Source organism: Oncorhynchus keta, chromosome 15, assembly GCF_023373465.1.
Source record: "Oncorhynchus keta strain PuntledgeMale-10-30-2019 chromosome 15, Oket_V2, whole genome shotgun sequence".
NCBI classification, from domain to species: domain Eukaryota; kingdom Metazoa; phylum Chordata; class Actinopteri; order Salmoniformes; family Salmonidae; genus Oncorhynchus; species Oncorhynchus keta.
Window position 1 is genome coordinate 29,749,328 of NC_068435.1, and position 15,883 is coordinate 29,765,210.

At 40.5% G+C, this 15,883-nt stretch overlaps 1 protein-coding gene across 1 annotated transcript; it reads left to right on the forward strand.

Moving 5' to 3' along the window:
• Nucleotides 1–346: 346 nt before the first annotated feature.
• Nucleotides 347–11,498, forward strand: LOC118394754 (proteasome subunit alpha type-7). The gene is made up of 7 exons (XM_035788282.2): nucleotides 347–653; nucleotides 902–1,028; nucleotides 3,015–3,139; nucleotides 10,302–10,424; nucleotides 10,619–10,738; nucleotides 10,917–10,979; nucleotides 11,084–11,498. Exons 1-7 carry the CDS (start codon nucleotides 552–554, stop codon nucleotides 11,177–11,179), a joined length of 756 nt encoding a protein of 251 aa, XP_035644175.1. The 5' UTR covers nucleotides 347–551; the 3' UTR covers nucleotides 11,180–11,498.
• Nucleotides 11,499–15,883: the final 4,385 nt, after the last annotated feature.

Below are 15,883 nucleotides of genomic sequence, written 5' to 3' on the forward strand. Positions count from 1 at the left end.
CCTTGATTTGTAGATCAGTAAATCGGCAGTGGCCTGCAGTCGTTCTGATGCTCTCGAACACGGCCAACTAAAGGGCTGAACGATAATGCCCTTGAAATGTAATATATCTTCATGATATATATATCAACATTATAAAAACATGTCAATGCATTGTATTGTTGTTTTGTGGGGTACAATTAAGACTTTTATAAAAACAAAACAATGTTTTCAACCCCTGTCGAAAGGTGGAATAATCCAAACTCAACCCAAAGGCCACAGGGGAATGGAAAATAGTATCCCCCGGAAAGGGTCCAAACAGCACTGAAAACGTCTGTATTAAACCCTTATTATAGTCCCGGAACCACTTATGATAACAATGAAATGCTGTTGAGTTTATAAAGAGTAAAATAAAATGTTGCAGAGGCATCTGTGAATTTATGCTCAAAATTTAAAGAGTTCAAGCGCATGCGCCCTGTGATTACTCTCACTCAAAACTAGCTGGCAAACATTCGCTAGCGGAGTAGCTAGCTACACGTTTTAAACATTTCAGTACATCAGTTTCGAGAAACACAATGGCAGCAAGATATGACAGGGCGATCACTGTGTTTTCTCCCGACGGTCACCTTTTTCAGGTGGAATATGCACAAGAGGCTGTGAAGAAAGGCTCCACTGCTGTAAGTTTATGAAGCTAAGCTAACGTAAGCTGTGTCATTTAGCTAATATGTAGCTATAAATGTAAGAAAATATATCTAGCTAGCTAGCTAACGTAACATTGTGATGCTGTTTGAGAAAATTGCTAGCTAACTCAATTTAGCTAGCTATCATGTTCTGTTGTTGAACGCAATATTTACTTGAATTTCGGTGAAATTACTTAGCTAGTGTCGAACTACAAAACTGTTTCATTTCCCCATTCCTAATTTAGGTGGGCATCAGGGGCAAAGACATTGTTGTCCTTGGAGTTGAGAAGAAGTCTGTCGCCAAACTACAGGAGGAAAGAACAGTCCGCAAGATCTGCGCCCTAGACGAACATGTTTGCATGGCATTCGCAGGTATCTAACCAGCTAACTACATATTCATTAATTTGTATGTTATCTTGATCATCAGACGACATGCCAAAGTACCGTTGAAGTCGGAAGTTTAAATGTATTTGGCTAATGTGTATGTAAACTCAGTTTTCCCTGTTTTAGGTCAGTTAGGATCAACACTTTACTTTAAGAATGTGAAATGTCAGAATAATAGTAGAGAATTATTTCAGCTTTTATTTATTTCGTCACATTCCTAGTGGGTAAGAAGTTTACATACACTCAATTAGTATTTGGTAGCATTGCCTTCGGGTAACCTTCCAACGGCTTCCCACAAGAAATTGGGTGAATTTTGGCCCATTCCTCCAGACAGAGCTGGTGTAACTGAGTCAGGTTTGTAGGCCTCCTTGCTCGCACATGCTTTTTCAGTTCTGCCCACAAATTTTCTATAGGATTGAGGTCAGGGCTTTGTGATGGCCACTCCAATAACTTGACTTTGTTTTCCTTAAGCCAGTTTACCACAACTTTGGAAGTATGCTTGGTGTCATTGTCCATTTGGAAGACAAATTTGCGATGACAAAGCTTTAACTTCCTGACTGATGTCTTGAGATGTTGCTTCAATATATCCACAATTTTCCTCCCTCATGATGCCATCTATTTTGTGAAGTGCACCAGTCCCTCCTGAAGCAAAGCATCCCCACAACATGATGCTACCACCCCCGTGCTTCAAGGTTGGGATGGTGTTCTTCGGCTTACAAGCCTTCCCCTTTTTCCTCCAAACATAATGATGGTCATTATGGCCAAAAAGTTATATTTTTGTTTCATCAGACCAGAGGACATTTTTCCAAAAAGTACAATCGTTGTCCCCATGTGCAGTTGCAAACCGTAGTCTTGCTTTTTTATGGTCCTTCTGTGGCTCAGTTGGTAGAGCATGGCGCTTGTAACGCCAGGGTAGTGGGTTCGATTCCCGGGACCACCCATACGTAGAATGTATGCACACATGACTGTAAGTCGCTTTGGATAAAAGCGTCAGCTAAATGGCATTTATTATATTATTATTATATTATTATGGCACTTTTGGAGCAGTGGCTTCTTCCTTGCTGAGCAGCCTTTCAGGTTATGTCGATATAGGACTCGTTTTACTGTGGATAGATACTTTTGTACCTGTTTCCTGAAGCATCTTCACAAGGTCCTTTGCTTTTGTTCTGGGATTGATTTGCACTTTTGCACAAAAGTACGTTCATCTCTAGGAGACAGAATGCACCTCCTTCCTGAGCGGTATGATGGCTGCGTGGTCCCATGGTGTTTATTCTTGCATACTGTCGTTTGTATAGATGAGCGTGCTACCGTCAGGCATTTGGACATTTCTCCCAAGGATGAACCAGACTTGTGGATGTCTACAATTTGCTTTCTGAGGTTTTGGCTAAATTCTTTAGATTTTTCTCATGATGTCAAGCAATGAGGCACTGAGTTTGAAGGTAGGCCTTGCAATACATCTACAGGTACACCTCCAATTGACTCAAATGATGTCAATTAGCCTATCAGAAGCTTCGAAAGCCATGATATAATTTTCTGGAATTTTCCAAGCTGTTTAATGGCAGTCAACTTAGTGTATGTAAACTTCTGACCCACTGGAATTGTGACACAATTAATTATAATTGACGTAATCTGTCTGTAAACAATTGTTGAAAATAGTACTTGTCAGGCACAAAGTAGATGTCCTAACCAACTTGCCAAAACTACAGTTTGTTAACAAGATATTTGTGGAGTGGTTGAAAAACGAGTTGTTATGACTCCAACCTAAGTGTATGTAAACTTCTGACTTCAACTGTAGCTAACATTGCCTAGCAAGAACAATTCGTGTAATGGCTGTTTCCAGAGGTAAAACTTTGTCTAGGGAGTTTTTTTCCCGTCTGGTTTCAATATTGTTTGGTTTGCTGTGGCTCATAACCAAACCAGCTGAACGTTTTGCTCTTATTGTCTCTTATTTAACCAGTTGTCTGCCTCTGTCAGGTCTGACAGCAGATGCCCGCATTGTGATCAACAGAGCTCGGGTGGAGTGCCAGAGTCACAGGCTCACAGTGGAGGACCCAGTTACCGTTGAGTACATCACACGGCACATCGCCACCCTGAAACAGGTACAATACACACCACCTCCAACTAACAGCCCCTAACGACTTGCTATTGCCATCCGTGACAGACACCACTCAGCAATTAGATTTCACTAAAACAGGAAGTCACAGCTCTCCAATAGTCTCTCTCAAGAGATTGCTTGTGTAAGACTTTTATTTTAATGTGAGGGGAAGCAATTTGTCAGGAACCTGTAGCAGACTCACGTTTAAAAAGTCTGTTTAATAAGACTTCCCTGTGTTTATTTTGTCAACGTCATAAAGACCAACCACCTGGACAACTGTCAGTGGAAGTTCAAGTTTATTCAACATTAGTGACACAGAGGGGACTTTTTGTGTTGGGTCAACGTGGTGATGTTGTCCAAGAGTGACAGCATCGGCGCATACTACCAGGTTTGGGTAGGTTACATTCAGAATGTAATCCTTTAGTTACTATTGTTAGGTTCTAAAAACCTCTAAGGACACTATGAAAGCTGAACCAAGTTTAATTCTTCCCAGAGGATCAATACAGCTGCATTGGACAAAACATGTTTCCACCACCACAAGTATATATACTCCAATTTAGATGCACTCCTCCTTCTCTCCAACCCTTACATCTTTTATGGTTCTACAGGAAGACGAAGTGATGGTATAATAAACCGTTCCTTCTCCCTTAAGGTCACCTGACGTTAACCCCCTTGATTCCCAATCCAAAGCTCTCCACCCGTATCACCTATAGCAATCATGTGACTGCCTCCCCTCTACCCAGCACATTCCAAAGCCATCTGGCTCCTACAGATAACCATTAACTTCTGAAGTAAAAACCAGTCTCTATCACTCCTCCGATACTATACTATTACTTCTGATGTGTCTTGTCTCTAGTATAATAATGTTCCAACTTTAACCCAGAATCTAACAGTCCCCTGTTTTGAACATTTAACTCCATACTGTCCAACATTACATACACTTGGAAATTACTTTTCAATGGACAAACAATCATTAGTAAAACATGAACAAAAAATAAACATAATTAACATTCACAGTGAGGGTTACAAACTCAGACTTATGGCCTCTGTTCTATGATCACACCATACACAATCTTATTTCCATTCCTCATAGAACACTGATTATAACGTGTCCCCTGGGTCTGTTGACTTCTCCCAGTTCAACGTTCTCCTTCTGGTTCCCAAGAGTGATAGCGCAAAACTTGCAAAGCAACGAGAAACACTAAACATAACAGTATTAATGTGGTAAGCTATGCATAATTATATATTCATGAAAACCAAAGTCTGAGACCATGACACTTCCCACTCTCTTTGCCTGACTCTGCCTCCAGGATACTTTTTGCTGGATTCCACATAAATGAAAGCCCTAAAAGCCTCTTAATGCTTTCGCCCAGTCTTCCCCATTCCGGCCCCAGGTTCTGAGAGGTGTTCCCAAGCCATGTCATTTTCACTTTGTTCCCAATTCTCCTCCATTGCCACCTGATGGGCACCTCACCTGATAGGCAAGTGCGTATCCCTAATCAACGCTACATCTTCTTGAGGTAACTCAGCAATGTATAGACTTTCATATCAATGCCTCCAAAATGTTGTTTAGAGTACAATTATCCCACATCTATCCTTTTATATGATGCATTAACCTGCCTGGAACACTGGGTTTACTGTCCCTCTCTCTTTCCCCCTTCCTCCTTCCACCCCTATGGGAAATTCTACCCACTGCCCTCTCTCCCATGCAGTCACTTCAACACAGATGGACACACTGGAAACATGACAACAAATAGGATTTGCTAGCGTCCCACTTCAACAACAGCCAGTGAAATTGCAGGGGGCCAAATTCAAAACAGAAATCCCATAATTAAAATTCCTCAAACAGAGAAGTATTATCCACCATTTTAAAGATAAACTTCTTTTAAATCCAGCCACAGTGGCCGATTTCAAATAGGCCTTACGGCGAAAGCACACCAAACAATTATGTTTGGTTTTCTGTGACTAGGTGCTGACCTTACAGCCATTTTCCAGCCACAGAGAGGGCTCACAAAAGTTAGAAATAGCGATAAAATGAATCACTAACCTTTGATCTTCATCAGATGGCACTCACAGGACTTCATGTTACACAATGTGTGTTTTGTTCGATAAAGTTCATCTTTATGTCCAAAAACCTAATTTGAAATTGGTGTGTTATGTTCAGAAATGCATTGTCTCAAACAAACATCCTGTGAAAGTGCAGACACATCAAATAACAGTAATACTCATCATAAACATTGATAAAAGATACAAGTGTTAAACATGCAAATACAGCTAAAGTTCTCCTTAATGCAACCGCTGTGTCAGATTTCAAAAAGGCTTTATGGCGAAAGCCCACTTTGCGATTATGTTAGGTCAGCGCCTATACACAGAAACCCATACAGCCATTTTCCAACCAAGGAGAGTGTCAGAAATAGCATTCAAATTAATCACTTACCTTTGCTCTTCATCTGGTGGCACTCCCAGGTCTCTATGTTAGACAACAAATGTTCGTTTTGTTCGATAAAGTTAATCTTTATGTCCAAATACCTACATTTTGTTGGTGAGTTTAATTCAGAAATCCAAAGGCACCATGCGCGCTCAACACGAAGACGAAAAGTTTATTTTTTATTTTTAGTACAAATAAAGATAGTAGAAACATGTCAAATGATGTTTAAAATCAATCCTCAGGTTGTTTTTGTCATAAATAATCAATATTATTTCAACCGGACAAAAGCTTCGTCAATGGAAAAGGTAAACAAGAAATGTGCTCTCCCGATCATGTGCTTGGTTCATGTCTGGAAATTTCCACTGTCCTCTCATTGAAAGCGGTGTATCTCCCTCATTTGTCAGAGTAAAAGCCTGAAACAATGCCTAAAGACTGATCACATGTTGAGGAAGCCATAGAGATCGTGAACTGGGTCCTAAGTCTTTGTATGGTGGATAGGCTTTCAATGGAAAAACAGCCTTTCAAAATAATAGTACTTCCTGGTTTGGATTTTCCTCGGGTTTTCGCCTGCCATATCAGTTCTGTTATACTCAGACATTATTTTAACAGTTTTGTAAACTTTTGAGTGTTTTCTATCCAAATCTACTAATTATATGCATAGACTAGCTTATGGGCCTGAGTAGCAGGCAGTTTAATTTGGGCACACTTTTCAACCAAAATTACAAATGCTGCCCCCTACCCTAGTGAAGTTAACCAATAAAGCAGCTAACCCAACTATGTTTAAAGTAGCTCCCAGACCCAACCAATTTGCATGTCTACGGTGTAATCTAGTCTCCCTCTCTTTAGCTCCACTTCCTTTGTCATGACGTCTTCAAGCTCACCCATTATGCAGCTGGACCTCACTTCCTGTGAGAACTATGCGCCCATCGAGGAGAGACATGCCGATCTTCACCGCTGCAGGTGCTGTAAGGAGTACTGTGTGTAGACCAGAACATTGCTGTCCCAACATCCCTGCCTGGTGTATCTTGATGTACACTCAATCTCCAGAATTCAGCCCGAGCCTAGGTTATCTCCTGCTCCTCATGTGCTGCTTTCACCTGAGGATATACACACTGCAACGCATGGGTCATTTCCTGACAACATACACTCCCCCCTTATGGGCAGATCACTAATTTGTGGCATTTGAATAACAGCCCCCAGCACTCCCATCAGTCTCCCAGCTACCCAGCCATTTGGCATGAGTCCTCAAACTGATAACCCAACAATGCTACTAAAGTAACCCCTGCTACTCCTAACATGGCCCACGACTATAGCCTCCTTCAATTACTGTCCCTACAAATCAAATCAGACTTTATTTGCGACATGTGCCGAATTCAACAAGTGTAGGCTTTACTGTGAAATGCTTACTTACAAGCCCTTAACCAACAGTGCAGTTCAAGAAGAAGAAAGTATTTACCAAGTAGGCTATAATAAAAAGTAACGCAATAAGAAAAGCAATAACAAGGCTATATACAGAGGGCACTGGTGCCGAGTCAGTGTGCAGGGGTACAGGCGACTGCTGTGAGAATAACTACTGCATGTAATCTGTCAAGTGTTTTCCGGCGGTTAGAAATTGGGAACGAGATTAATGAGTTGGAAGAATATCCAACCTAACACCATGATCTGGGTTTGTGTAATGTTGAATTTAACTTCATAATAGTCCCTATATTGTGCACAGTTAGCGGTCCTCCCTCTCCTACGAGCTATCTCCTGTAACAATATACATAGTCTCTGGGAATGATACCCCTCTATCACCATAACCTTAATTTATGAGCCCCCACAGATCTCCCCCGCAGTCACATTCCATCCCACTTAACAGCCCTATATAAACATTCTGTCTCAAACACAGGCCTCGTGTACTTCACCTCCTGCTGCAGATACATTTGCAAATATCATTCCATCTAACCCATAAAACACTAGTCACTACTCCTAATGCACTTCTACAGTCATAAACATACTAAAACATTCTCAAATCAATTAGTCAATATACATCAGCCCCTCTGGAACAAGGATCACTCTTATGTTCCACGAAACCTAAAAACATATTGACTAGGAAAGGGAAGAAAAGTACATGTTTAGTAACTTCACACCACCCTTGATGCGACTAAAACTGTGGAAAGAACCGTCCATCCGTAACGTTCTATACCCATATGATGCTGGTCTCCATGCCCTTTCATCCTTGGGTGTTATTGCAAAACACAGACTATGAGCCTTTTATGCAATTAATTGTGCTGTATCTTCCAGCCATCTATATGTATTGTGATTTAACATAAAAATTCTGATGACCTGGTAAAACCAAAAAAAGCCTTCATGGTTGGCCCAAGCTATCATCCAGTGAGTTCTCTAACAACCTCCCTGTCGGAGGATACTTAGAGAAGGTTTCTAGAACCTCCCTAGGCCTAATACATTTTTGCAGTGCCCTCACTGTTTTAGAGCCCCCCTCTCTCTGAATCATAACTAAAACATTTAATAAATTATCCAACTCAAATTCAGAATGACAGTCCTTAGTCTACGACTCGAATTCAAGTCTCTCAACCTAGCACACATCATCCCTGTTAGAATGTATGTTTGTTAACTGAACCTTTTTATTGCCGGTAAAAGCTCTTCTCATTACAGCCCCCATTTGTCCCTGTTTTCCTGTCGCCTGGTAATGAAAGAACGATATCTCAATGCATACTTAGTCGAAATTGTTCACAGTGTAGACACCCCCCTCTCCCGGCACTTATCATTCTAGCGTGTCTTCTTCAGATAGCGTTACAGTTCATCTTCCCAATGGCACATGTAACTCGTGCCTGTCACATTTGATGGCCCTTGATCATGTCCCGATTTTCAATATCCAAATGGATACATCCGTTTCTACCACGAACACGAGTCTCTCACCTGAGCCGTTATCTCTCTCCACAGCACTCCTGCCGCTGATACCCAGGTTTGGCTCGGACTCAGAAGTGTTAAAAGTCACTGAACGCCTTAGTCGCTCTTTCTTCAGCCGGTTAGGGAGCGTTTTGTGGTTCACACACACTGTTTGGTCAAATTATTCCTACCATGTCTTAGGACACGATCCGATTTCATGTTCCATGGTAACCTCAAGAGAGGAAAGAGCATAATAACATACTGTTACTGATGAAACCATTTTCAAAATGAGTTCATACTCCTGTATTTTCCCTTCTAACACATGATTCACATTGTGATTCAAAAATATGTCAAATCAAAAATGCAAATAACCAATCAACTTAGAATTACAACTCTTGATAACTCCGTAAGAAAATAATAGTATCTCATTAAGCAATGGTAAAATAGAAAAGACACAGTGTTTCTCTTTCATTTTATAGTTTAATCTGACTCCTACAGATAACAATTAACTTATGGTGTAAAAATCAGTCTCTCGCTCCTCAGATACTATATTATTACTTCTAATGTGTCATGTCTCTAGTATAATACTGTTCTGATTTTAACCCAGAATCTAACCACTATACTGAACAAAAATGTAAATGCAACAATTTAGCTAATGCCTGACAGAACCATAACCCCACTGATACCATGGGGCACTCTGTTTACAAAGTTGCACACCGCTCGTCCACACGACACCATACTCGTGGTTTGCGGTTGTGAGGCCGGTTGGATGTACTGCCAAATTCTCTAAAACGACGTTGGAGGTGGGTTATGGTCGTGAAATTATCATTAAATTCCATAGCAACAACTCTGGTGGACATCCCTACAGTCAGCATGCTAATTGCCCCCTCCCTCAACTTGAGACATCTGTGGTGTTGTGACAAAACTGCACATTTTAGTGGCTTTTTGTCCCCAGCATGAGTTGCACCTGTGTAAAGATCATGCTGTTTCATCAGCTTCTTGATATGCCACACCTGTCAGGTGGATGGATTATCTTGGCAAAGGAGAAATACTCACTAACAGGGATGTAAACAAATTTGTGCACAAAATTTAAGGGGAGCTTTTTGTGCGTGTGTAAAATGTGGGATATTTAATTTCAGCTCATGAAACATGGCTTATTATATTTCTCTTCAGTGTAGTTACCTGTCCGAAATTGTAATCACAAATGTAACTTTTGGATTACCCAAACGAAATAACGTAATCTGATTACATTCCATTTTTTGTTATTTAACTAGGCTAGTAGTCAGTTAAGAACAAATTCTTATTTACAATGACAGTCTACCCTGGCCAAACCCGGACAATGCTGACCCAATTGTGCTCCGCCCTATGGGACTCCCAATCACAGCCGGTTGTGATACAGCCTGGAATTTAACCAGGGTCTGTTGTGATGCCTCTAGCACTGAGATGCAGTGCCTTAGACCGCTGCGCCACTCTATCCATCAGACACATTTGGTGTGTCATCATATTAGTCTCTGATTTGTGGTCTTTCAGACATGACAAACTTAAACTTGCGCCTTTTTTCAATGCTGATTTTGAATGTCATTAGGAAAATAAATGTACCCCCCCCCCCAAACATTTTTTTTTAAAGTAACCCTAGAAGTAATCATCCAGTTTTTCAAAAGTATATCGAATCTGATTACAACATTTTTGCTGGTCATGGACTACGGTTAGTTGTCTTGTAATCCGTTACTCCCCAAGCCTGCATGAAAGGCTACCTTGTACCCAGTTTGGTAGAGTAAACTAGAGTCCATATGATACTTGACTGTTTGTTTATTTTCATATGAAGCCAGCTTTTTATCTTTTTCTATAGCGTTACACTCAGAGTAATGGACGAAGACCGTTTGGCATCTCGGCGTTGATCGTGGGTTTTGACTACGATGGGACCCCCAGGCTTTATCAGACTGACCCCTCAGGAACATACCATGCATGGAAGGTCAGCCATGTTTTTCATAGCCATAATGATTATCTGAAGTGTATCATTGCAAAAGTTTGATTTTCTTGTCTTAATTGTGCGGTCTGTTTTTGAAAATAAACATTAGGTATTGAGCTGGATTTAAACCACACTATTGGTATTTTAATGTTTTAAAAATACTCAGTTACTGATTTGTTACCCATCTCTTTATTCAGGCAAATGCAATTGGCCGCAGTGCTAAGACAGTGAGGGAATTCCTGGAGAAGAATTACACAGATGAAGCCATCGCCACTGACAACGAGGCGATTAAGCTGGCAATCAAAGCCTTGCTTGAGGTGAGGTCAACCACTGTCATTTTTATGCTAAACTACAAACCGACGCCTACTTCCTACTCCCCTAGGCACTTCCGTAGGTCTGAGACAGTTATATTTGGGTATTCAATATGGCCAAAAATGTGGCTGTTAGCATATTAAATCCATTGTGTACATTTGACCTTTTGAACTATATTTACAGGTGGTTCAGTCTGGTGGGAAGAACATTGATCTCGCTGTGATCAGAAGAAACCAGCCACTGAAGGTAACCTCAGCAAAGAGTTGTGGTCTGATCCCAGTATTTGTTGCTTTACACATGTCCTTGTCTATGAGTTAAATGCTTATTTCTTTTGTTGTTGCTCCATGTAGTTATTGGAGTCCAAAGAAATTGAGACCCTGGTGGCTGAGATCGAGAAAGAGAAAGAAGATGAGGCAGAGAAGAAAAAACAGAAGAAATCTACTTGAAGTCGTTACTCAACCACTGGCTTTCATTTAGCCCTTGGGTAAAGGCAGTGTATTTGGTCGGTAAATATAGAAAAGTTTTAAGGTTTATAGGCCCAAATATAGCTTTCATGTCACACACTAAGGTTCGTATGTTGAATTTTCACAAATATCCCACCGGCATTGCCATCAATGCATGGTTTATGTGGAAGTTGAGCTGTGTGGATCTCAAGTTAGGATTCTGAACTTGGAGATCTGCCCTCTTTTAAGAACAGTATGATATTTTTATTTGAAGTGAATGTTAATAGACCGACATGCTTAATAAAGTCAACTTGTTTATGTACCTTAGTTTTTATTCATTCATCTGGTTATAGGGAGAGTTTATTTTCGTTCATGTTATCTTTGTTGTGTGTGTTGATGCTAAAATATGTCTGTAGTGAAGTCGAGCACCCAATCCCAGCTAATAATTTTTAAAAATACTGTAGTAAAATGGAATCAGCACAGCATTATACCAACTATGTCAAGAATCAACAACGAAACAGTAAATATCAGTCGGTTAGGACATCTACTTTGTGCATGACGCAAGTAATTTTTTTCTAAAAATTGTTTAGACAGATTATTTCACTTATAATTCATTGTATCACAATTCCAGTGGGTCAAAAGTTTACATACACTAAGTTGACTGCCATTAAACAGCTTGGAAAATTCCAGAAAATGATGTCATGGCTTTAGAAGCTTCTGATAGGCTAATTGACATCATTTGAGTCAATTGGTGGTGTACCTATGAATGTATTTCAAGGCCTACCTTCAAACTCAGTGCTTCTTTGCTTGACATGGGAAGATCCAAAGAAATTAACCAAGATCTCAAAAATTGTAGACCTCCACAAGTCTGGTTCATACAACCATGTTCATCTGTACAAACAATAGTACGTAAGTATAAACACCAAGGGACCCCGCAACCATCATACTATTCAGGAAGGAGATGCGTTCTGTCTTCTAGTGATTAACCTACTTTGGTGTGGAAAGTGCAAATCAATCCCGCAACAACAGCAAAGGACCTTGTGAAGATGCTGGAGGAAACCGGTACAAAAGTATCTATTTCCACAGTAAAACGAGTCCCCTATATCGACATGACCTGAAAGGTCGCTCAGCAAGGAAGAAGCCAATGCTCCAAAAGCGCCATTAAAAAAAAGAGACTACAGTTTGCAACTGCACATGGGGACAAAGATTGTACCTTTTGGAGAAATGTCCTCTGGTCTGATGAAACAAAATTATAACTTTTTGGCCATAATGACCATCGTTATGTTTGGAGGAAAAAGGGGGAGGCTTTTTCCTTCACCAACCGTGAAGCACAGGGGTGGCAGCATCATGTTGTGGGGGTGCTTTGCTGCAGGAGAGACTGGTGCACTTCACCAAATAGATGGCATCATGAGGAGGGGAAAGTTATGTGGATATATAAAAGCAACATCTCAAGACATCATTCTTGGTCAGAAATGGGTCTTCCAAATGGATAATGACCGCAAGCATACAGCCAAAGTTGTGACAAAATGGCTTAAGGACAACAAAGTCAAGGTATTGGAATGTCCATCACAAAGCCCTGACCTCAATCCCATGGAACATTTGTGGGCAGAATTGAAAAAACATGTTCGAGCAAGGAGGCCTACAAACCTGACTCAGTTACACCAGCTCTGTCAGGAGGAATGAGGCCTAAATATATCATTCTCTCTACTATTATTCTGACATTTCACATTCTTAAAATAAAGTGGTTATCCTAACTGACCTAAGACAGGGAAGTATTACTCGGATTAAATTTCAATTGTGAAAAACTGAGTTTAAATGTATTTGGCTAAGGTGTATGTAAACTTTCGACTTCAACTGTACATGTGATTTTCCTGCTATGACGTTAAAATAGTCTGTCTGTATTGGAACGTTGTGCCTAGAAGAAGACCAACAGCACAAACAAACAGGCTATACAGCTACAAGTAGTGAGTGGAGTTACTAACAGACTACAGCTACAAGTAGTGAGTGGAGTTACTAACAGACTACAGCTACAAGTAGTGAGTGGAGTTACTAACAGACTATACAAGTAGTGAGTGGAGTTACTAACAGACTATACAAGTAGTGAGTGGAGTTACTAACAGACTATACAACTACAAGTAGTGAGTGGAGTTACCAACAGACTATACAACTACAAGTAGTGAGTGGAGTTAACAAGACTATACAGCTACAAGTAGTGAGTGGAGTTACTAACAGACTATACAGCTACAAGTAGTGAGTGGAGTTACTAACAGACTATACAAGTAGTGAGTGGAGTTACTAACAGACTATACAACTACAAGTAGTGAGTGGAGTTACTAACAGACTATACAGCTACAAGTAGTGAGTGGAGTTACTAACAGACTATACAGCTACAAGTAGTGAGTGGAGTTACTAACAGACTATACAGCTACAAGTAGTGAGTGGAGTTACTAACAGACTATACAACTACAAGTAGTGAGTGAGTGGAGTTACCAACAGACTATACAGCTACAAGTAGTGAGTGGAGTTAACAAGCTATACAGCTACAAGTAGTGAGTGGAGTTACCAACAGACTATACAGCTACAAGTAGTGAGTGGAGTTACTAACAGACTATACAGCTACAAGTAGTGAGTGTAGTTAACAGGCTATACAGCTACAAGTAGTGAGTGGAGTTAAAAATGGTCTAAAGTAACAAGTTAAATGTCTTACCTGTGATAAATATTTTCCACAAATATAGCTAGCTAGACGTAGCCTACTTGGACCCCGGGTTGCCACATTTCCCACTCCAAATAGCCTGAAGCCACAGGGCTGTTTTCGCGGCCTTTATTTCCCTACATGGGAGCATGTACATTGAACAACACAGCAGCTTTTCTGCTTTTTTTTATTTCTGTAACAAAAAATCTACAGCTTCCCATTGTCAATGGGAAATAATTCATTTTTTGTTTTTCCCAATTTGTGGGTGTGGTTGAGGAGAATTCCTTTTTATGACGTAAATATAGACTTGGAGTATAACACTCTGAAATTGTGAAAATTATGATTTTTTTTTTGTGTAAAAGCTGTTTGATAGACATTCCTGGAATTTCAGCCTGTTCAGGTGGGATGGAACTTTTAGCCCACATCATGACGTCACAATGTGATCTAATTATAATAGACAGATTACTTTTCATCTGGGCAAGGGGGTGGACTCTAGACCATCCTATCAGCCAATCAGGGCTGTGTACGTAAATATATTCACATTTGTTTCCTAACGCCCACAAGATCAAGACAGCATTTCAAGGGTCAAAGGAGGCCCAGGGAAATAAATACATGTTTTTATTTTGTAGTTATTTTCATTAAATAAACACACACATTGGTGTATTAGACATATAGTGATGATTTTAAAATAAAATTACAAACGACTGCATGAGGGCTTTACAACAAATTAGTGATGGACCAAGGGAAGTGTCCGTATGCCTCTTCCCTCCTTTCTTGCCTCACCCCCTTCTTTTATTTCACCCTAAATTTGCTTATCAAGTAACCGCTGCTCTGAATTCTCAAAGACACAATTATGGCCGCCGGTGTAGTAGGCCTGCTTAATGGGATCCTGGCCTCAGACCCCAGTGGGAAACTTCAGTGACTTTAATCTGGAGTCCTTTGAAAAGTTGTGCTGCCGAGCGTTGCTGAGGAGCCCCGGGGGGTCCCTGTGACTCTTACCAAAGACATAATGGTGAATGGTAAAGTCCTTCATTTAGAGTCATCTCCCCCAGACAGGATTTCCTGAGTGGGTGCCATGACTGCCATGGCAAGAGAAACTGCTATTTGTCTGCAATTTGTCTTGTTTGTGTGGGTTATAGATGTGTGGGTATGAATCCGTTAATTTCAGGAGAACCCTTTATAACCCTACTATAAATGTATAGGTTGTTCAATTATTTATCAAACTCAGTTCTTCAATGTTTTAAGGACAATGGTAGTGCAGATGTGTGCTAATCAAGAATGAGCTTTCCATTTAAAAAAAATCCAAACACCACACACATTTTGTATTTCAATCAGTGGTATGTTGAAGATCAGCTCTCAGTATGTCAGAAGCGCTTGCAAAATTCTTATTCTGACAGAAACAGACAAACACTGCTTTTCTGATTCTTGTGGTAGTGATTGAAAGGGAAGACAAATTACAAAGGAGCAACAAAATAAGCTACTTCCTTAACTTTCTCCAAGTTCACTAAGGGTAATCCCTTCAGACACAGAGGTTATCTAGATCCATCTTGTCAATAGACCGAGAACAGCTTATGTTTCTAATGCCAAAGCTGGCTGCTGCTCCTAGTTCTGTTTCAACTTCTTCTTTCTCTTTGTTTTTCACTGCCTACCGTTGTTGTTGCCCATAATCAGAACGAGCTACTTTGCCTGGGGACAAAGCCCATCACTGGCTGACTGCTGTTCGTCATTAATGCAGAAAATAATGGCTCCACCAGAGGTCATTGACGGAGGAACAAGGCCCGGGGACATGTGCTCTCAAAGCAAGAATGCACAGTGCCCAAGGCTGTAGACTGAGTGCATTACATTGTACACACACACACACACACACACACACACACACACACACACACACACACACACACACACACACACACACTCTCTCTCTCTCTCTTAATGTACCTCACAAACCAATTGTGCAAACATAGTGTTTTTTAGACTACTGACAACACAGTAGCCTAAACCGTATGAGATGTACA

What these genes read in the sequence shown, in the direction of transcription:
- LOC118394754 (XM_035788282.2), top strand. Translation starts at nt 552, where the DNA reads ATGGCAGCAAGATATGACAGGGCGATCACTGTGTTTTCTCCCGACGGT. An exon ending in TGAAGAAAGGCTCCACTGCT is followed by an intron (nt 654 to 901) that starts GTAAGTTTATGA and finishes TTCCTAATTTAG; the next exon opens with GTGGGCATCAGGGGCAAAGA. An exon ending in TGTTTGCATGGCATTCGCAG is followed by an intron (nt 1,029 to 3,014) that starts GTATCTAACCAG and finishes TGCCTCTGTCAG; the next exon opens with GTCTGACAGCAGATGCCCGC.